This window comes from Furipterus horrens, unplaced genomic scaffold (assembly GCF_987537825.1).
Source record: "Furipterus horrens unplaced genomic scaffold, mFurHor1.1.pri manual_scaffold_6, whole genome shotgun sequence".
Taxonomy (NCBI): Eukaryota; Metazoa; Chordata; class Mammalia; order Chiroptera; family Furipteridae; genus Furipterus; species Furipterus horrens.
In genome coordinates this window covers 52,089,493-52,111,757 of record NW_028327176.1, presented here as the reverse complement: position 1 = coordinate 52,111,757, position 22,265 = coordinate 52,089,493, and the positions used below count along the sequence as shown (strand labels likewise).

At 41.4% G+C, this 22,265-nt stretch overlaps 1 protein-coding gene and 1 long non-coding RNA gene across 4 annotated transcripts in view; one reads left to right on the top strand and one right to left on the bottom strand.

Moving 5' to 3' along the window:
- Positions 1-5,634, bottom strand: part of ZNF638 (zinc finger protein 638) — a 150,586-nt gene extending 144,952 nt beyond the window's left edge. Inside the window, exon 1 of the mRNA XM_090281505.1 lies at positions 5,451-5,634. Coding sequence (XP_090137631.1) covers positions 5,451-5,566 — 116 coding nt within the window. The 5' untranslated portion in view covers positions 5,567-5,634. The remainder of the gene's footprint in view (positions 1-5,450) is intronic.
- On the top strand, positions 4,541-21,883 carry LOC150006194 (uncharacterized). Of its 3 annotated transcripts, none has more exons than XR_016511929.1 (3): positions 4,541-4,681; positions 15,469-15,576; positions 21,609-21,883. It is a non-coding gene; the product is annotated as an uncharacterized LOC150006194 (long non-coding RNA). The 3 variants fall into 3 exon arrangements; XR_016511930.1 differs by lacking the exon at positions 4,541-4,681 and adding an exon at positions 5,407-5,461; XR_016511931.1 differs by lacking the exon at positions 4,541-4,681 and adding an exon at positions 5,727-5,822.
- Positions 21,884-22,265: the final 382 nt, after the last annotated feature.

Sequence of the window (22,265 nt, the reverse complement as noted above, 5' to 3'; positions counted from 1 at the left end):
TTATAAACTTTACTTTTTAGAATGACAGACTACTAGAAAAAAATTAAAAGAGTTGAACCAGGAAGACAAATAATTTAATTTAAAAATGGGCAAAGGACCTGAACAGGCACTTCTCCAAGGAAGACATACAGAGGGCCCATAGGCATATGAAAGGATGCTCAACATCACTAGCCATCAGAGAGATGCAAATTAAAACCACAATGAGATACCACCTCACACCAGTCAGAATGGCCATCATCAACAAATCAACAAACAGCAAGTGCTGGCGAGGATGTGGAGAAAAGGGAACCCTAGTGCACTGTTCGTGGGAATGTAGACTGGTGCAGCCACTATGGAAAACAGTATGGAATTTCCTCAAAAAATTAAAAATGGAACTGCCTTTTGATCCAGCGATTCTGCTGCTGGGATTATACCCTAAGAATCCTGAAACACCAATTCAAAAAACCTATGCACCCCTATGTTCATAGCAGCATTATTTACAATAGCCAAGTGCTGGAAAGAGCCTAAGTGTCCATCAGTAGATAAGTGGATCAAAAAACTGTGGTACATTTACACAATGGAGTACTATGCAGCAGAAAGAAAGAAGGAGCTCCTACCTTTTGTGACAGCATGCATGGAACTGGAGAATATTATGCTTAGTGAAATAAGCCAGGCGGCAAAAGAAAAACACCGTATGCTCTCACCTAATACAGGAACCTAATGAACAAAACAAATGAGCAATATAGAACCAGAGGCATGGAAACAAGGAACAGACTGACAGTGACCAGGGAGGAAGGGGAGAAGGGGGGAAAGAAAGGGGTAAGGCCTAGTCAAGGAACTAGTATAAAAGACCCATGGACATGGGAACATGGACAACACGGCAAGGATTGACTGTAGGTCACAGGGATGGGGGACAGTGGAGAGCAATGGGGGGGGGGGGGAATTGGGACAAGTGTAATAGAACAACAATAAAAAGAAAGAAAAAGTTAAAAGAGTTGAAAGTAGTTGCTTCCAAAGAAAGAAATAAAGACTAAAGAGGAATGAACATGTCTCATTTTTTGGTAAATTTTTAAGAACTGCTTCATTTTTTCTTTCTTTCTTTCTTTTTTTAAAGATTTTATTTATTTATCTTTAGAAAGAGGGGAAGGGAGGAAGAAAGAAAGAGAGAGAAACATCAATGTGTGGTTGCCTCTCACACACCCCCAACTGGGGACCTGGCCCACAACCCAAGCATGTGCCCTGACTGGGAATCGAACCAGTGACCCTTTGGTTCACAGGCCAGCGTTCAATCCACTGAGCCACACCAGCCAGGGCTTGATTTTTTTCAATGATGTGTATTACTATTTAGATTTCAAAGTAACATTTTAAGAAGATAATTTAATGACTAATTAAACTGGAAGATTTTACAACTCTTTACATCCTATTCAAGTACTCCAAGTCATTTCCTCTTCACACAGCAAGAGAGCCTTGTACTCAATACCCCAACCATGAAGAAAACTCGTAATTGTCTCTCCAATGTTTTGATCAAGGCCTATCTTCTGTTTATATTTTTCTGTGTCAATCACTTTTCAGAAAAAAAACTTCTATTGAGGATGCTCTCTATATACTGATATGAAAAAATTTCTATGATACACTGTCACATGGAAAACCCAATGGAAGAAAATTACAAATACAGCCAAGGAGGAAAAATGTAAATCTGTTCTTGGCTCAGATATGCATAACATATCTCTGGAAGGATAAGCAATAAACCAGTAATGATGATTACCAGGGCTGGCAAATTAGACCAATGGGAATTGAAGAGATGAGGAACAGGAGAAAGAGGGAGATTTTCTATTGTATACTATTTTTTCTTCTTTAACACTGTGAAATTATTGCCTACTTTTAACATTTGCATATCTACATTGCAATTATATCACACATATTGAACTTGACCTCTTACGTGTCAACTTGAGAACCTCACTGCAAGTCTTTTAATCCTCACAACAATAAATCAACTAATTTAGATTAAGATTATAAAAGCTCTAATAAAATAGGAGTAAGTCTGTGGATAAGCAGGGACATTTGAAAACCCTCCATTCATCTGTAGGAATTCCATGATTATTTCAAAAGCAGAATGGTTTCAATGTCTAGATGTGTTAATGTAGCCTTTCCTTTTTTCTTCTTTCAATGTAGCTCAAGGGTTTTTAAACTTTACTATGCAGAAAGATTTCCCTCAGAGTGCTAAGGCCGAATATTTGATCAAGTATAATCTTTACTTTAGAACTTTTTTATACTTCTTTTAGCCAAAATGGAAAAATATTCATACTTTTAAATAATTTATTCTTTTTACCCTATTATTATATTATGACCATCTTTAGATATTTGTCAACTTTTTCCTACAACACGATTTGTAAAGGCTGAATAAATTTATATTTTATTACTATATGGGTTGATATATAAATATATGATGAATCATTATAGTATATATTCTAGGATTTAATTTATTTTATCAATTTTACCATTTTTCTATTTAGGGACATTGTTTTCAAAGTTTCATCATCATAATAACATCAAAACAAACATCCCAGTAACTAACCGTGTAAACATATCAATTATTATTTCCTTAGAGTAAATTCCTAGAAGTGGAATTGCTGGGTAAAAATGTATCTAACCATTCAAGAATTTCAACGAGTGTGCACAAAATGCCCTCCAAAGACTTAATTAACTGTTAATGGGGAAGTAAATATAAGGGGAAAGTACTTAGAGGATGCTTTACTGATTTAATGTCAGTCTTCAGATATCCCAGTGAATCCCCCATTCTCAAAATGCAAAATTTTGCACATGTGACATGTCAAAAAGTCAAAAAAGAGGGTAATGGACTTTGATATCAAAATGACAACTGCAAGAAAAATGTAGAGGTTTCAGAGAAAGAAAAAGAGCTCTTTTAGCAATGACATATCACTAAGAGATGACAGACTCAAGTTCTCAAAGCCTTCCAACTTAATGTCATTTAAAAACCACAGTATCTAATGTTAACACTTATAATAGCCAAAATTATTAAAGCATTTTATCATCACATCCCTTTCCTAAAGGAGAAAATGTCATAATAGTCTTTGCTGGTGCTGACATTTCAGTGGAGAAAATTTAAAATTTTAGTACAACCTATAAGCCTCCCACTCCTGGAAACTGTACATTCAACACTACTAATGCCGTTCCAAATTTGTAGTCTGGATATGTAGTTGTGAGTAAAAGCATGCCTAAGTATATTGGGGTAAAAACAATTTTTCAAAACTGATGACTCAAACAATATACTTTTTATTTTTCTGTATTTTTCAAAATTTCTTTTATAAAAGATAGTTATCATAAAATAAGAAAACTCAAAACTTACTACTTAAGAAACAGAAGTGCCACTATTACATTCAAATGATTACCCTGACATCAAAAACTATTTTTGGATCAGCTACAGCATAGTATACAATCCTAGAAATCATAATGAACAAAATGTAACATTTTATAAAAAAGAGCAATCTCCCATAAATTCTTTAAACTATTCTATTCTCATAGGTAAGTACTAAATTAGTTTTCCTGGTCACCACAAAACGTTCCCAGAAGCAAAAGGAAAAGAATTACTATGTTTTATAGTTTCTTCCCCTACCCCTTTCCATAAAATACACTTGAAGTTCAATTAAGAAGTTACTAAGAATCCTGACAACCAAGGACAGCAAAACTACAGAAGTTCTGTAAGCATAATGCAAAAATATATTTACAGAAAAGATAAATTGAGGGTGGTTTTTGACTTTACAGGAGAATTCACAGCAGCATTTGCAATTTTAAGGATGCATTTAAGGTACGTACACTTTTCCTAATTACCGAATCAAAGAGCGGTATTTCTACTTTCCAACCTCTTAATGAGAAAAATAATTACAGTATTCTTCAGTCTCCAATATGCCCTTATTTTTTTAAAAAAATTCATAATCTTCTGATCCTTGGAAGGCGGCACACTAAATTCCAGCACCTTTTTCTCAAGGCAGCAATCCCTTTTACTAAAGAGATAAAAACCTGATCTGTTGTTCGACTTATTTAATGCATTCATTGGTTCCTTCTTGTATGTGCCCTCACTGGGGATAGAACTCTCAACCTCGGCAAATCGAGATGACGCTCTAAACCAACTGAGCTACCCAGCCAGGGCCATCGGCGCTGCTTTTTTATTCAAACTAACCCATGGAAACTTGGGAAAGGGCAAAGCTGGCTGAATCCATGTCACCAGAACTTGGACCTAGAAACGAAGGCCAAGAAGCATAACATAACACTAGAGCGTTCCGTTCTGCAAAATGTCTACAATTCTCTCTACTCCCCCACCCCATGCCCAAATAAATAAAAAGCCACAAAATCTGGGAGTACAGTGCTGGTACTGTGTTGTTAGAGCAATTCACTTTAACTCTAAGCGTCTGTTTAGCCTGCTCCAGAGAAAGGCCACAGGGGTGAAAAGAGTTATTGCTGCCACAAGGGCCCGCCAGGCTGAAACGTGAGCAGTATCTTAAGAATGCAGCTCAGTTTCCTGGTGACTGTTGGAACATGCAAATCTCTGCAACGAGCTTGGGACTGTCCCGTTCCTGCAGGCCCAGCGGGGCTTCGTGGCAAAGCCAATTTTCCCTCCGCAGGCCAGCGGGATGGGGGAGGAGGTTCACTCGCCATTTACACCATTCCAAAATCTGGAACCCGGGTAAGCAGTTCTGAAAACCAACCTAAGCAAAGGGGGCAAGGGGAGGGGTGGAATCCTTCCAAACTGATGACTCAGGACACTATGCATGGCTTCTTTCTCTTATTTTTCTGTACTTTGAGAAATTCCTTTAATGAAAAATCTATTACTCTTAAAAATAAACAAGCTCAAAACTTGTTTAGAAAACAAAAGTGTCAATGTTGCATTCAAAAGTTACTACCTTGACATCGAAACTATTTTTGGATGAGATACAGCATATTACGCAATTCTACAATGTCGGTTTTTACAAATAGCTCGTGTTCGTAGGAGCTATTTCACTGACTTGGAAGAGAACAGGGGGCCATCTGACGACCCCTCGTCACCCCCCGCCACGCCCCAAAGCCCCTGCAGTATAAATGATCGTTTACTTAATCGTAGTCTCCCAAGATCCGCCTGCACCGCGCCGCGTCCACCAAGCCTGTCCGGACCCAGAGAAGTGCTGCTAACACTGCGAAGCCTAGGAACGAGTGTCCGTGAAGCGTTAAACTGCTATTCGCTGACCAGCTGGCGCCTCGGCACACACAACTTGCTTAGCGCTAAAGACTGGGGAGTGACAAGCACGGGGGCTGGGGGGAGTGATTTGGACCTGAACCCCAGGACGCTAGGATGCCCGGGCGCCGACCTTAAGGACCCACCCGCCCCTCCTGTCGACCCACTCACTGCCAATCGTCCCTGAGCACCGTCGAGGTCACCGTCGAGGTCAGAAAGCCCAGGAAGCAAAAGAAGCGCTCACCGTTTCAACAGGTCGGTAGCCGGCGCAACCGCGGGCGTCCCGGAGACGGAGCTCCGCGCGGCGGCCGCGTCTGCCGCCCGTTTTGTGGCCCCCGCAGGGACGCGGTCCCCAGGCATTGCCGGGGGCGCTCTCACTGCACCAGCACAACTCCCAGCGCACCGCGTACGTAGCCGCTTGGGCCTCCAGGCGCCAGGCTCCGCTAGTCGGGCCCTGCCCACTCCCGCCAGCAGTCAATGGGCGCGGGGCGCGGGAAACCCGAGGCGGGGCCGAAGCGGGTCTGGCGCCCGAGCGAGGCCTCTGGCTCCGCAGTCCTCGCCCCCCAGCGTGAGCAGCCCTGGGTGCCGAGTAGCCAGGCTTGAAAACCTGGTTAAGGTGGGTGAGGAGGAGGGAGGAGAAGCATATTTTGCAGAGAAAAGGTATGGGAGAGTCTAGGAGGTTTGAGACACTTCTGATTTGTGGGGACCTCTCTTTTTTTCTTTTTAATACAAATATTTCTCAGTGGTTGATGAAAAACAAGTAACTAAGGGAGCCCACATAAGGCAAATTCCAATATCAAAAGCTCTACGATTTTCAACGAGGATTGGGGGTGGGATGGGGTGGGGAGAGATTTCAGCCAGGGGAGAACTAGAATGCTTGTTACCCTGGAATTCTGTTTACTATGATTCATGGCAGAAAATAATACACACATCATTTTTTAATGTATTTTATTGATTATGCTATTACAGTTGTCCCAGTTTTTCCCCCTTGGCCCCCTCAGCCCAAAACTCCCATTCCCTGCAGCAATCCCCACCCCTTAGTTCATGTCCATGGGTCGTGCATATAAATTATTTGACTTCTCGATTTCCTATACTGTTTTTAAAATCCCCCTGTCTATTTTGTTCCTACCAATTATGTTTCTTAATCCTCGCACCATTTCCCCATTCTCTCCCTTCCCACTTCCCGCTGAAAACCCTCCAAATGATCTACATATCTATGATTAGGTTCCTGTTCTGCTTGTTTGCTTAGTTTGTATTTTTAGATTCATTTGTTGATAGTTGTGAATGTGTTGCCTTTTTAATGTTCATAGTTTTGATCATCTTTTTTCTTTAAGTCCCTTTAATATTTCATATAATAAAGGCTTGGTGATGATGAACTCCTTTAGCTTTACCTTGTCTGGGAAACACTTTACCTGCCCTTTCATTCTAAATGATAGCTTTGCTGGATAGAGCAATCTAGGTTGTAGGTCCTTGCTTTTCATCACATTGACTACTTCTTGCCAGTCCCTTCTTGCCTGCAAAGTTTCTTTTGAGAAATCAATTGACAGTCTTATGGGAACTCCTTCGTAGGTAACTTTCTGCTTTTCTCTTGCTGCTTTTAAGATTCACTCTTTATCTTTAACCTTTGACATTTTAATTATAATGTGTCTTGGTGTGGACCTCTTTGGGTCCGACTTGTTTGGGACACTCTGTGCTTCCTGGACTTGCATGTTTATTTCCTCTACCCAATTAGGAAGTTTTCTTTCATTATTTTTTCAAATAGATTTCCAATTTCTTGCTCTTCTTTTTCTGGCACCTCTATGATGCAAATGTGGGACCTCCTGAAGTTGTCCCAGAGGCTGCTTACACTATCCTCTTTTTTTTTTTTTTTTAATTCTTTATTCTTCTTGTTGCTTTGATTGGTTGTTTTTTGCATTCTCATGTTCCAAATCATTGATTTGATTCTCAGCTTCATCCACTCTACTGCTGTTTCCCTGTAAATTCTTCTTTATTTCAATAAGTGTATCCTTTATGTCTGACTGGATCTTTTTTATGACCTCACTAAATTCCTTGACTATCCTTGTAACCAGTGTTTTGAACTCTGCATCTGATAGATTGCTTATCTCCATTTTATTTAGTTCTTTTTCTGGAGTTTTGATCTGTTCTTTCATTTAGGCCACATTTCTTCGTCTCCTTGTTTTGACAGCCTCCCTATGTTCATTTCTTTGTATTGGACAGAGCTGCTTTGACTCCATGTCATGGTAGTGTGGCCTAATGTAGTAGGTGTACTGCAGGGTCCAGTGACACAGCCTCCCCTATCACCCAATCTGGGTACTCAAGATGTACCCTTCGTGTGGGCTGAGTACACCCTTCTCTTGTAGTTGAACTTGGTTGCTGTTGGCAGATCAATGGGAGGAATTTACCCAGGCCAGTCAGCTGCAACGATTGGCTGTGACCACTTACCACCAACCTCTGCCCTCCATCAAGGATCAGCTATGCAGGAGCAGTATGGTTGTGCTCTGACGTAGTCTTTAGCTGTTCACTGGGTGTGCTGGCCCTGGGGTTTCCAGCTGGTGTAAGCCAAGGTCAGGCCCCACCTGTGTTTTGCCCAAGGCCATCCTGCCTGAGCTGTAAAGCAATCTGAGATGGCTGCTACTTGTGCTAGGCTTGGAGATTCCCAGGCAAGGCCAAGCTGTGAATTTAGGCTGGCTGCCGTTAGTGCTTGACCTGGAGCTCACTGACGCCAGCTGTTGCTTGTTTGATAGGATTTGGGAAGTTGTGAAGCATGAACCATTCATATGGAAAAGCAGCTTGGGTGGGCCCATAACTTGGGCTGGGTGGAGTTTCTAGGGACCTCCAAGGTGGGTCAAACAGTGTTAGCTATGTAGATGGAATCTCAGATGTAGCATGAGCTTGCTGGCTCCATGGGGGCAGGGTTTAGAAAAGGGACAATGGCCTCTGCTTGACTTGATGCCCAATACTTCAGTTCTTTCTTTTATGCCACTGGTGCCTTTCAAGCTGCTACCCCAGTGCTGGAGCTCAGAGGGAATGAGTCTGAGTGGGTGGGTCCATGTGTGAGTTCTTTAAGAGAAACTGCTTTGGGCTCCAGCAGTTTCTTCCACCAACTCAATCTCGCTGATTTTTGCAGCCTGAAGTTATGGGGACTTATCTTCCTGGCACTGGAAACCTGGGTTGGAGGGCCTGATGTGGGGCTGGGGTTCTTTGATCCCGAAATATCCCTTCTGAATTTTTATCCACCACATGTGGGTGAGGGACCAGCCTGGAAGGATGTGGTTTCTTTAATTCCATAGTTGTCAGACTTCCTTTCAACTTGATTTCTGACAGTTCTGAGTGATGGTTGTTCTATATTTTTGTTGTAATTTTGATGTGGTTGTGCAAGGAGACAAGCCATGTCTGCCTATGCTGCCATCTTGACCGCAAGTCTGGGCTGTCTTTTAAAGGGCACTAATCCCATTCATGAGGGCTCTGCCTTTATGACCTAATCACCTGCCTAATCACCCACCTCCAAATATGATCACATTGTGGATTACATTTCAACATTTGAATTTTAGTCTGTATCAGTTGCCAAGTGTTATGAACTGAATTGTGTCTCCCCAAATTCATATATTGAAGCCCTACCCTCAGAGTGACTGTATTTGGAGACAACCTTTAGAGAGGTAATGAAATGAAATGAGGTCATAAGGGTGGCACTCTAATCTAACTGATGTCCTAATAAAAAGAGACACCAGTGATATGCCCACATGTATAAAAGGGCACAGTGAGAATGTGACCATCTGCAAGCCAAGGAGAAACCAAACCTGCTGACATATTGAGCTGGGACTTCCACCCTTTAGAACTGTGAGAAAACAATTTCTGTTGTTTAAACCACCCTGTCTGTTTTGGCAGTTCAAGCAAACCAATGCAGCAAAAATATGGAGAAAAGAGCCCTGACTCATGGATGGTGGGCTCAGTGCTTGGAACAGCATCCATAATGGAAAGATTGCTGGTTCAGTTCCCAGGCAGGGCACCTGCCCAGGTTGCAGCCTTGCTCCCCAGGTGGGGCTTGTCTAGGAGGCAGCTGATTGATTGACGTCTCTCTCTCTCTCTCTCTCTCTCTCCTTCCCCTCTCTCAAATGAGAATAAAATAAACTTTTAAAAAAGAAGAAGAATATGGAGAAATCGAACCACTAGACTCAGACACTGCTGTGGAAATGTAAAATGGTGCAGCTACTGTGGAAAGCAGTCTGGTAGCTCCTCAAATAGTTAAACATAGAGTTACCCTATGACTCCAGCAATTCCACTACAACATATATACGCCCAAGCATATATCCACACAAAAACTTGTACGTGCATGTATACAGCAATATTATTGATGATAGACAAAATGCGGAAATAGCCCACATGCCTATCAACTGATGGGTGGATAATGAAATGTGATATATCCATATAATGGAATAGTATTTGACAATAAAAAAGTATGAAGGACTAACACATGCTACAAAGGATGGAAAATTGAAAACATTATTCTAAAAAAGGAAGCCAGTCACTAAGGACCATATTGTATTATTCTATTTATGTGAAACGTTCAAAATAAGCAAATCCATAGAAACTATAAAAGATTAGTGAATGCCGAGGGATGAGGGTGGGATGGAAGGATTGGTGAGGATAAAGGCTAGGTGTACAGGGCTTTTCGTGGGGTAATGAAATGCTCTTAAATGTATTGTGGTGATGGTTGCACAAGCATGTGATTATACTAAAATTTATTGTACACGTTCAGTGGATGAATTATGTCGGCAGCCATCCGTCTCCAGAGACGATGGTGTAGCTTCTTAAGAGTCTATCTGCACCGCCAAGAATGGCTGTGCAGTCCGACTCGGGAGTGACACGGTATCTGTCTCCTCCCATGTTGAATCGACATCTTGCGATGACGCTGGAGTGTCCTCTCCAGTGAAGCTGAAGCTACAGAGCCTGGGCAGGGTGATATGGAGGGTCTGCTGTTGCCCATGCAGCAGACCCCCCCTCTCTTCGCAGCTGAAGGGTCCAAGGGAAAGACAGAGTCAATACAGCTTGGCTTCAGGTGCGCCGCAGGAGTTGCCGGTGTTGACTACAACGTCAAACCGCCTTAGGGACTCCGGCTCCAGATTTTGTGTCGGGGTTTACTCCCTTAGCCTTTCCCCTGAAGAGGTATGCCGCAAGGCAGCGGAGGTTTTTTGGAGTCAGAGTTTTCCTTCTCTGATGTGCCCTGACTGGAAGATCGAACCAGCGACACTTAGCTCGCAGGCCGACGCTCAATCCACTGAGCCAAACCAGCCAGGGTGGGATGAATTATATGGTATGTAAATTATATCTCAATAAAGGTGTCAAGACAAAATTAATACACAGGCTTAACTGGACAAGAGGTCAAAGTATATGACCAAATATTTCATATGTGAAGAAACTCAGAAAAATAAATCTTGGGGAAGCGATTAGCCTTACGGCAAGGCTAATTGAAAATTACAAAGGAGAATATTGGCAGAGCTAAGAAAAATGGCTAACCTCGTAAGGTGATAAAATTATTTATTAAGACAGCTGTTTTTTAAAATATTGAGGCAAAGCACAAGATCTATGAAATTATTTGTGTTTTTTCCATAATCTGTATTTGGAAATATATTTCCTCAAAATAATCCAGCTAAGAAAAATCAATTTTCACCAAATGTTTATAGCAATATTATTCATAATGCAAAACAAAACAAGTCTGGAAATAACTCAAATACCTGATAATTTGGAGAATGTTTGTTAAAGCGGCAAGCATGGACTGTACTAATAAATGGGAAAGTACATACAAAATAATAAGAAAAGTAGAATTCAAATTAGTTTGTAAATCCTGATGCATGCACATCAATAAATATACGTTATTGAGTATAATGAGGAGAAGATTTAGTATTAAATGGTATCAGGATTTCTCTTAGGGAAAAAAGAAAAAAATGTCATTGTTTGGGAAAATACGCTGATAAATTGTTTCAGGTATGGGATGAGACTCTGAAAACATGGATATAAGCAGAAGCTCTAGCAACAGAAGCAAAGCTCTTCTGCATGAAAACGTGGGAGGAATTTCAGTCTGCTCCTCATAGAGAGGTGAGAAGAGGTGGGCTGAGCAAGGAACAGATGGAAGAGAGGAGTCAAGAAGAGGGATTGCATGGAGTGAAGGGCTAGTGGGACATCTCAGGTGATGGGTTGGGAAAATGGACTTTTTAAGGGAGTGTCTAATAGATAACTTTTAAGCTTTTTTCTCAAATCTTAAACTCTCTAAAACTTCATGTGAATAGGGTTTTGAACAACTGAGGAAGAAGCTGAATTTAAGGCTGTTGGAACAGAGATGGATGCAGGGGCTCAGAGGCAGAGAGGACAGAAGAAAATGAGCCCCTGAAACTATTGGTTATCTTGGGAAGGGCTCTGAACATCCAAATTGGATGTTTGGGACAATCTGACTTAGATTACAAAGGCGAGGGAGGCTGTAGCTGACATTTGCCTTACGTAAAGAGAAGATAATATGAAGTAAACATAGGTATTTTAAGTTTATGAGAGGCTTAAATGTATGAATTTTTTAAAATTCTCATTTGTTCTAATAATATTGATCCCCATCCACTGACTAAAGCAGAATGAATGGATCCTAGCTAAGCCCCTGCCATGGCAAAATTCAGTGGAAATGGTGTTCAGGTACATACACCCTGGATAATGGCTGAAGGGAATGGAAATGAATATGTAAGATAGAAAATTTTATATCCATTCTCTCTTAGCAGTAGTGCTGGAAGAAATGTAGTTAGGCTGTCCAAATAAGAAAAATTGTTCTAGCCCTGCCTAGCTGGTTCAATTGCTTGGAGCATCGTCCTATACACCAAAAGATTACAGGTTCAATTCCTGGTCAGGGCACATAGCTAGGTTGCAGATTCAATCCCCAGTCAGGGAGTGTACAGAAGGCAACTGATTGATGTCTCTCTCTCTCAAATCAATAAACATATCCTTGGGTGAGGTCTGAGAGAGAGAGAGAAAGATGGAAAGAGTGAGAGAAAGAAAGATTGCTCTATGTTGAAGTGTTGTTAGAACCAAAATACAAAATCAAATGTTCAAGAAAGCTGGTCTGTGAGAAAGTTCAAAAGAATCAATGTGTCAGTGACACTCAGTGACCATGTTGAAGTTAATCCGCCAATTGCAGAATTCTTGACTTCCACTGACTTAGCCAGAGGAGGGCTACTAACCAGCTCTAGTTTACAGGTGGCAGGTCTGTGGCAAAAGGTCTCAAAGTGATTTTCCCAAGGTTATGAAACAAGCCAGAAGGTGAGCTGAAAATAGAACTGTATCTCACACTCCCATGCAGGCCATATGATAACTTGTGTACTGTCAGCAAAGAGTTGAGGAATGAATGTCCTGAAGAGATTAGCATAGTTTTATGGCTAAAGGAGTTGCTCAACCATTGCCAATGCTACTTGACAACAACAAATGGCCTGTCTAATCCTATAAACAGTAATATCCTGGGCACTTAAGCAAAGGCTTCAGAAAAAAAAAACCTCTTTGACAAGGGTCATGAAGCCACCATTTCCGAGATGCTTAAACCACAGAGATTGTCATCTTTGACTCTCCCTTCTAAAGACTAAACTTCCAATACCAACAAGCTTACAGGATCTTGCAGAAGTATCTAAACATTTTCAAAAGTGTAGGATTTTCTGGAGACTTGGGCCCTCAGCGATAACTCTGTAAGCTTCCTTATTGGATTAAAGAACTAGAAAATAGAATGGGATAGTCAGATAGTTAGAGCTCCAGGGCTTAGCCACTAAACTGATGTGTATGTCTCTAAGTATCCAGGACACGGAGGGATTGCTCAACTAGCTGCTGTTATAGATGAGCTGCTATGTTCATATTTTTAGGAAAACAAAAGCTAGTACCCATGTGAAGTAACCATTTTCTAGGGTGGATTCTTACCTTGCCCTGATCTAGTCAACGGAAAACTTTAAAAATTTATGTTTTCCAGAGTGTTGCCAATCCCATTCCCACTTTCAAAAAGGGTTCTTTGTGATGATTGCTGTGTAACTTGGGTTAACACTTTCCTCTGGCTCTAGCAGGGAATACCACAATCACAGACTGTGGACTGCTTTCCTCCCCTTCGCTTGAGAGGCTGCACAGCTATTGCTTCTACTCACTTCCTCAGCCATGCCTTCTACAAGACTCTGACCAGAAATAGTAGATGAAAATGTGCAGAAAGTGATAGAGCCAGTAATGATTTCTCAGCGAGCTCTCACCTAACTGATAAGAGTGGTAGAAGCCAGAACCCTTTTTATAATATAACATCATATCTAAATGTATCTTACAGAGGCCACATAAAAAGCAGGAACAATGGTACTACGTGGACAAAATGGATATGAAAGTATCCACCGATAATATCAGGGTTATTAGAAATGTTACCTTTTACAGGCAATATTTTATGGATATATATTTTTTCTTTTTTCTTTTATCATATGCTTTATTGATTATGCTGTTACAATTGTCCTAATTTCTTTTCCCTTTGTTCCCCTCCACCCAGTGACCCCCCTCCCTCCAGTTGTCCCCCCTTTTAGTCCATGACCATTGGTTGTGCATATAGTTCTTCTCAGCATCTTCCTGTCTACTCCCTCCTACTCGTCGGCAGCCGTCCGTCTCGAGAGACGATGGTGTAGCTTCTTAAGAGTCTATCTGCACCGCCGAGAATGGCTGTGCAGTCCGACTCGGGAGTGACACGGTATCTGTCTCCTCCCGTGTTGAATCGACATCTTGCGATGACGCTGGAGTGTCCTCTCCAGTGAAGCTGAAGCTACAGAGCCTGGGCAGGGTGATATGGAGGGTCTGCTGTTGCCCATGCAGCAGACCCCCCCTCTCTTCGCAGCTGAAGGGTCCAAGGGAAAGACGGAGTCAATACAGCTTGGCTTCAGGTGCGCCGCAGGAGTTGCCGGTGTTGACTACAACGTCAAACCGCCTTAGGGACTCCGGCTCCGGATTTTCTGTCGGGGTTTACTCCCTTAGCCTTTCCCCTGAAGAGGTATGCCGCAAGGCAGCGGAGGTTTTTTGGAGTCAGAGTTTTCCTTCTCTGATGTGCCCTGACTGGAAGGTCGAACCAGCGACACTTAGCTCGCAGGCCGACGCTCAATCCGCTGAGCCATATCCCTCCCTTTCCCCGCTTCCCCCTCCCAGCTTACCTCCTCTCAAAATGTTCCCCATACCAATAATTTCTTCCCCACTCGTTGACTACTTAGTTTGCCTTTGTTTCATTTATGGATATATTAATAACTCAATTATTGTGAGGGGAAGGAATAGCCCAAACATCCACATTTGCATAAAATTTTTTGCTCCTTCAGATTCTTTTAGCATATATATTTTGGCTGCTGCCATTTTTTCCCTTTAAAGCAACACAGTGACATAGATTAGGACTTTCTGGGTTAAATACACATAAATGCATAGGCTAAATACAGTTGGGGTGGGAAGTGACTCCAGCTTTATTCAGAAGGCCTTTTAGTATTCTTGGCCATTATACTGTCTAAATTCTGGCAATATAGAGGATTTGTCTCTGCTTACCAAAACAAACAGGCTATGTTTCACAGGGAGGGGGGAAAAGAAATTTGAAAAATTCCATAGGGTCAATGGAGCATCTGAGTTGCCCATTGGCTCACTTCTACCCTTTCTTCTCAGTTTGACTCATGCTCTGTTTTACATTTCTGTTTTATTTTGAACCCTGGTTTAGCAATTTCTGTGTTCACAGTTCCAACATATGGACTGTTTTAAATGATCCAGGTATTTGTCCATCCATCTATTTACCAACACCTTTGCCATTATAAGGGACATAAGTATCCCCTGCCCTTAATAAGGCTGCAGTAGAATAAAGGAGATAGTAACAGTGACAAACACAATGTAAGAATATATGAAATAAGTGCTAGAGGTAAGCTTTGGGGTCAGAAAGACTTGAGTTCAAATCCAGCTCTGCCGTTTACAGAGTGACTTTGGTCAAATTATTGAACCTCACTGAGTTTCCTTTTCACCATCTAGGAGAATGAGTGGGGCAGCTATCTTTCAAGATGTCCCTCAGCGATCCTGTATTCATGCCCTTGTATAATCCTCTTGCCTTAAGTGTGGACTAGACCTGGTGACTTGCTTCTAACAAATAGAATACACAAAAGTGATGGGATGTCACTTTCATGATTAGGATTCAAAAGACTGACTGACAGATTTTCTCTATTGCCTTCTTATCTTACATGCTATAATGAAACCGGCTGCCATGTTAGAAAGCCTCACATGGCCGAGAACTGAAGGAGGCTGACAGCCGACAGCCAGTGAGGAACTGAATCCTGTCAGCACCACGTGAGTCAGCCTGGAAGCAGATTCGTTCCCAGGTGAGGTGTGCAGTGACCATAGCCCCATCTGATATCTTGATTGCAATCTGTGAAGCAGGGAACCCAGCTAAGCCAGCCAAGACTCCAGACCCACAGAAACTATGAGATAATAAATGTTTTTTCAAGTTTGGGGAGGAATTTATTATATAGCAACAGATAAATAATACGATAGCGCATTCCTTGCAGAATTATTGTGAAGATCAGAAAATATATGAGCACTAGAATAATGAGGAGGAGGAGGAGGAGGAGGGTGACCACAACAGGGGATCCCGGCTAAGCTTACATTAAGATTCAGAACCTGCCAGAAATTCTACCGTTGTGAAGAAGACATCTTTAGAGTATGAGCCCCTGAGGAGTACAAGGGACATGAAGGTATGGAGAGCAGGGTATTGTGTTTCTCACTCAGGCCCAGACTCTGTCTGACTCTGATAGAAGGGAGTTTATGAACAAGACTAACATAGCAGGTTTGTGAGTCAGTAAACAATAAATAAGGCCTGGGGGCCCCAGTGATAAAGTTTAGCAAAGAACTGGGGAGAGGATCATTCTCCCACTTCTGCTCAAATTGGAGCATGGCAACAGTTATAAAATGAGAACTGAAGGGATAGTACAGTTGTTAAACTCAAGGATTTCTTGCCTTGGGAATGTGGAGAGCAACACCCTTGGCGGGGAGAACGGTTTCTCACAGACGACACTAGCCACAATGTAGGTGACAAGGCCCTGCTGCTTCTGCTGAGATTGGCACATACCTATTGCTGTGTTTGTGGTTGATGAGTAATAAGAAAAGATTATGGGGAAGGAACATAAGCACACTTGATTCTGGGCAGCTTCTGAGAAGGGTAACTGAGGACCTACCTCACCATCAGCCAATGACATTGTGGTTATATGTGTCTTAAAGGATGTGCAGAGTTCTGACAGGCAAAGAAGGGTAAATAGACATTTTAAACTGAGGAAACAGCACAAGCAAAGATTCAGAGCTATGAACGTAAAAGGGAAACTTTTAGAGAAAAGCAAGTAGTCTTGTGTGACTAGAGAAAGGAGTGCAAACTAGTTAACATTTTTCTATTCTGGTTCTGATTTAGTGATTCTCAGAATTTTTGGTGTCAGTTTCCCTTCACACTCTTAAAATTTTGGTGACTTCAGAGCTTTGGTGGATAATGTCTCTTGAATGTTTGCACTATTAGAAATTAGAATGGATAACTTTTTTAAACACTTAGCTAGAAATCATCTAAAATAATACACATGTTAACATAAATAGCACATTTTTTTAAATGAAAATTAAGTATATTTTCCAAAACAACAAAAATAAGTAGCATTCTCTTACATTTTGAAAATCTTTTTTCTAATGTCTGGCTTAATAGAAAACAGCAGGATTTTTATATATGTTTCTGCATCAATCTGTTGCAATATCACACATCACATTGCCTCTGAAAACTGCACTATATGCTTGTGAGAGAATGAGGGTGAAAAAGGTAAATCATGTTTTCATATTTTGAAACAAGTATTGATCTCCCAGACTCCCTGAAAGAGTTTCAGGGACCCATAGAGTTCCCTGGATCACACTTCAGAAATCACTGCCCTAGAGAAAGTGCAGTGGATATCACCAAGAGAAAAAGCCAGAATTTACAAAGGTGGCAATGATGATGATAATAGTAATAATAACATTCATAGCAGACATTTATTGCATGCTTATTATGTGCTATTCTAAGCACTCACAAAAACTTAAGAAGTGGATACAATTCTACTTTCCAGATGAGGACACTAAGGACAAAGGAGTTAAGTAATTGCCCAAGTTTACATACGTAGTCAGTGGAGAGGAAGCTAGGCTACAAACTCAGGCAGCCTGGCTCCAGAGCCAGCACTAACCACTGTACACACCCTGCCTCTCTAAGAGACAAAGGCTTGCAGTATAAATGACAAAGAGTTGAGTCATCCCACTGACCCGCCCCTTCCCTCTCCTCTCCCTGCCATTTTAGATTTCAATGCTCCTTTCTCTTTCCTTGTCTGTTTAGAGAACTCGTGTTTCTTTTCATTCTGTAGTGCGTCCTTGTCCATTACCCGTTGTTCATTATTCCTTCCACTCCACAGAAACCGTTCTCTCCAAAGACACCAGCAAACTTATAATTTTCAGATATAGTGGCCACGTTTCAGTTCTCATCCTCCTTGTTCTTTGAGATATGGCATATTACTAACCTTTTTTAAAAATTAAGGTTCTCTACTCTGTTGGTTATCCTGACACGAGACATTTCTATTTCTTTTACCACTTATTCAATCATTTCTTTTCAGAAAATTCTTTATGAGGCCCTCTTCCTTGGCCTGTCCCTTAAACATCTTCATTCCTCAGTGTTCAGTCTATTCCTTCTTTCTTTTCATTCTATAACTTCTCCAACTGCTACATTACTCACTCTTGACACCAAAGACATTATTTACAGCCCACCCCCTGTCATACCACCATCCTCCATGAACCAGACACTTGGAAGTCATTCCAGACTTCTACCATACTCTATGATTAGCTTCATGGTTCTGCTGGATCTACTTCTGAAACATTTCTGCAATGTTCCTGACCCTAGCTCAGACCCTCCTGTTCTCCCACCTGGATTATTACAGTAGCCTTATTTGTAGTTCGCTCTCTTTTAGTTCTGGCTGCTGAGAGTTCATCCACAGCAACCAGACTTGCTATTCTGCATTTTGCATGACTTTAGATGCCATCATTACATTGTATCCTATACAGGGTAGGGCAATAGTAGGTTTACCATTGTGAATATACAAAACACAGAGTTTACCCTCGTATTATTATTTATTAATTATTGTATTATATTCCATACAAACAACTGTAAACCCACTTTTGCCACACCCTATATTATTGGTGCCTCCTGGATTGTGCAGCACTGAGGCTTTGTATTGTATACATCACTGTTGGAATATGCCTTCTAAATCCCATGTCGGACTAGGTACTCCATAGCCTGAAACCACTGCCACGATTCCCTATTGCCTTCAGGATAAAACCCAAATGCAGACACAGTGTTCTAGTTATTATGGCTGTGTCACAAACTACACTAAACTTAGCGGTGTAAAACAATAACCACTTTATTAGACCCATGGATTTTGTGGGTCAGAGACTTGGAAAGGGCATGGGGGGAGAATTTGTCTCTGCTACTGGAGGTCTAGGGCTCTACCTGGAGGTGTCTCCATTGATGGTGACTGGGATCATCTAAGGCTCATTCACTCACATGTCTGGTACCTTGTCTGGGTGGAGAAGATTAGGACTGCTGAGTAGGGTATGTAAGTGTATCCTCTCCTGTGGCTTGAGTTCCCCATAGCTTGGTGGCCTCAGGGTAGAAAGATTTTTTACTTGGTATTCCCAAGTTGCAAGTGCAAGCACTCCAGGTGGAGGCTACATATCCATTGGTAACAGCCTCTGAGTTTACAGTGCCACTTCTACCACATTCTGTCAGCTACAAGAAAATTTGTCCAGAGTCAAGGGGAGGAGACACAGGCTTCACTTCTCAATTGAAAGTGTATCAGGTCATGTTGCAGATAAGCGTGTGAGATAGGAGACATTGTGGCCCTCTATGGAAAATACAGCCTGCCACACAAACTATAGCAAACTCTGCCTACAAATCCAGCCTCCCTACCTGCCATCTCTCCTTGACCTCTGTGCTCCAGTCACACAAACATCTGGCTGCTCCTTTCTGCACCTGTTGCTCCCTCTACCTGCACACTTTACACTTCCTTTACCAGTAAGTTTTCAAGCAGGAAAAAAAATGAAGTGGCTTTAAGGAGTTAAACCATGTTTCAGAAATGGCAAAAGAACAGAGAGAAGGATCACTTAAACAGAATAGAACACAAAAATAAACACAATAATATACCAAAATTTAATATTTGATATATGGGTGATTTTCAAATAAAAGAGGGAAAGAAGTATGCCCAAACACCCATCTAAGAATCAGCTTCATCCGGTAGATTTTGAAAAAGTAGAAGTTTTTTTAAACATCTCTCTTATTTTCCCCGAAGTTGTCTGCTCCTAACTACTCCACCCTTGCCAGCTCCCTCCTCTGCCTGGGGTTCCTAGATACATCCCTCCATAGATTCTGGTTCTGCAGTGTCCACATTGTCACCATACAAGGCTGACCAAGTGTGTTACATTCTGCTGCAGGCTGGGAAAATGAAAGAAATTACAGTGTAGGAAGAGAGAACTTAAGAGCTGAGCGCAAAATAGGATTTTCCCCACACAACATCCATGATGTTCATTTAACATGTATTTATCAAATGTCCATTATGTATCAGGCACAGTTCTAGGTGCTGAGGCTAGAATGATGTAGCAGATGGTGTTGTGGCTCTACCCTTATATTCTTGGGCCTTACAGCATGCACCATCCATCCCACTTCCAATTAGAAGGATCTGCATCTGTTTGCCTATTGACTCTCTTCAGCAGCCAGAATGTGGTATGGCCATGGGCAAGTGAGCCCATCAGGCCAGAAGTACATAAGAATTAACACACCCTAGAAACAGCCCTTATTTGGTGACAATTAGTGTATTAATATGTCAGCAACCACACCCATCAGGGTATATTCTTTGAGGCCCACAGTTCTCCTGCACAATTAAGCTCCAGTTACCCACAATGATAATTTGTTTGATAACGCATCCTTTATAGACTGCCTTCTTATAGCTACCTCACTTCTCTACACTCCTACTGGTATTTCCAGAGATCATATCTCATGTAAGCAATTGCACTCAAATTCTTGTCTCAGGTTGGCTTCTAGGGAAACCCAAACTAAGATGAATGGTTTTAAAAAGTACATTTAAAAAGGCAAAGGCCTGACCTCATGAAGAAGATAAACAATAAATAAGAAAATGAATATTATATATATATGATTTTAGGAAATGAGAAATGCTATGTAGGAAAACAAAGCAGGTAAGGGATAGATAGAGTGACTGGTCGGAGGAAGGGGAAGGGATACTATTTAGATAGACTGATCAAGGAAAGTGACTCTGAGGAGGTGATATTTGAGTCTTAAATGAAGTGAGGGAGGGAGCCTTGCAAGTGTCTAGTGAAAGAACATTCTTGGCAAAGGACCTGAGGCGAGAATGAACTCCAGCAAGGAGGCCCTGTCCTCTTCTTCATCCACACTCACTCCTCTGGTGGTATCATCTAGTCCCATGGGTTTAAATTCAATCTATATACTTTCAGCTCCCATAGTCATATCGCCAGCTAGACATTTTTCTTGGAATCCAGACTCACAAATCTAACTACCTATTTCCATCTGTATGTAGTAACTGACATCTCAAACTTACATCCCAAACCAAAATCCTGATCTTTTCCCCAGACTTTCTTCTCCCTCTGAAATGTCTTTCCCCCATCTCAGTGAGTGGGCAACTTCATTCTTCCAGTCTCCCAGGTCAAAATTATTGGAGTCATCTTTGAGCAAGCCTCTTGCTCCTCCTACAATTTATTCCTGCCCAGCAACTGAAGAAATCATTTTGAAATGAAGTCAAATCATTTACTTATAATAAAAACAGAAGTATTACAATGACCTACCAGAGTCTACACTATTTACATGCCTACTTACTGTTCTTGTCTCATTGTTTACACTCCCTTTCTTGCTTATTTCATGCCAATCATGTGGGCCTTTTTGCTTTTCCTCAACTATGCCTAACATATTTCCAGCTCGAACCTTTACACTTGCTGTTCTCTATACTTAGAGTGCTTTTCCTTCAATTATCCTTCACCTCCTTCAGATATTTGCTAAAGTATTACCTTCCAAGTGATATCCTCCTTGCCCAGGGCCTGGCCAAAGGTACAAATGGTGCCTGAAATCCAGTCTTAATACAGGACACACAGTAAGCACTCAATAAATACTTGTCGAATAAATCAACAAAAGAATGTATTAAGTCAGACACATGTGACTCCTAATTCAGTATAATAAATCCTTAAAGAGGAAAGGACATTTCTTAACTTCTTCACCTAGAGCGCCCTCACACTGATGTTATTCTGCGGAGCACTGTTAATTTCTCCCTTCTTCCTTGGTTTACAGGTTGTGCCCATCTTGTTTGCTGACAAAAAGAAGCCTGGTGGCTCGTTACGGTCCTTCCTCAGTTGCACAAAGACTTGGCTACAGCTATGGTGGTAATGCTCCTAATGTCTAGATTACATTCTTAGCTAGGAACAGACATCTTCCTTGTAGAAACAAGGGGGAATGAAAGGGTATTATCCTTACTAAGAAACAGATTATTCTTAACCATACTATTGGGGCAACTGGTTAGCCATTTGAGGAAAAAAAATTAGGTGAATTTCTTATCTCAATTCCTAAATAAAATGGATAAATTCCAGGTAATTTTGTACTTAAATATAAAAAATTGAAACTGGTATTAAAAGAAAATACAGCCCTGGCTGGTGTGGCTCAGTAGATAATGCGCCAGCCTGTGAACCAAAGGGTCACTGGTTCAATTCCCAGTCAGGGCACATGCCTAGGTTACTGGCCAGGCCCCCAGTTAGGGGCACATGAGAGGCAACCACACACTGATGTTTCTCTCCCTCTCTTTCTCCCTCCTTTCCCCTCTCTCTAAAAATAAATAAATAAAATATTTTTTTAAAAAGAAAATACAGTGAATATATAGATAAGAGAGACCTTTCTAAGCATAAAACAGAAGTCGTAAATCATAAAGAAGAATAGATGAGTTTAGTCTCCACA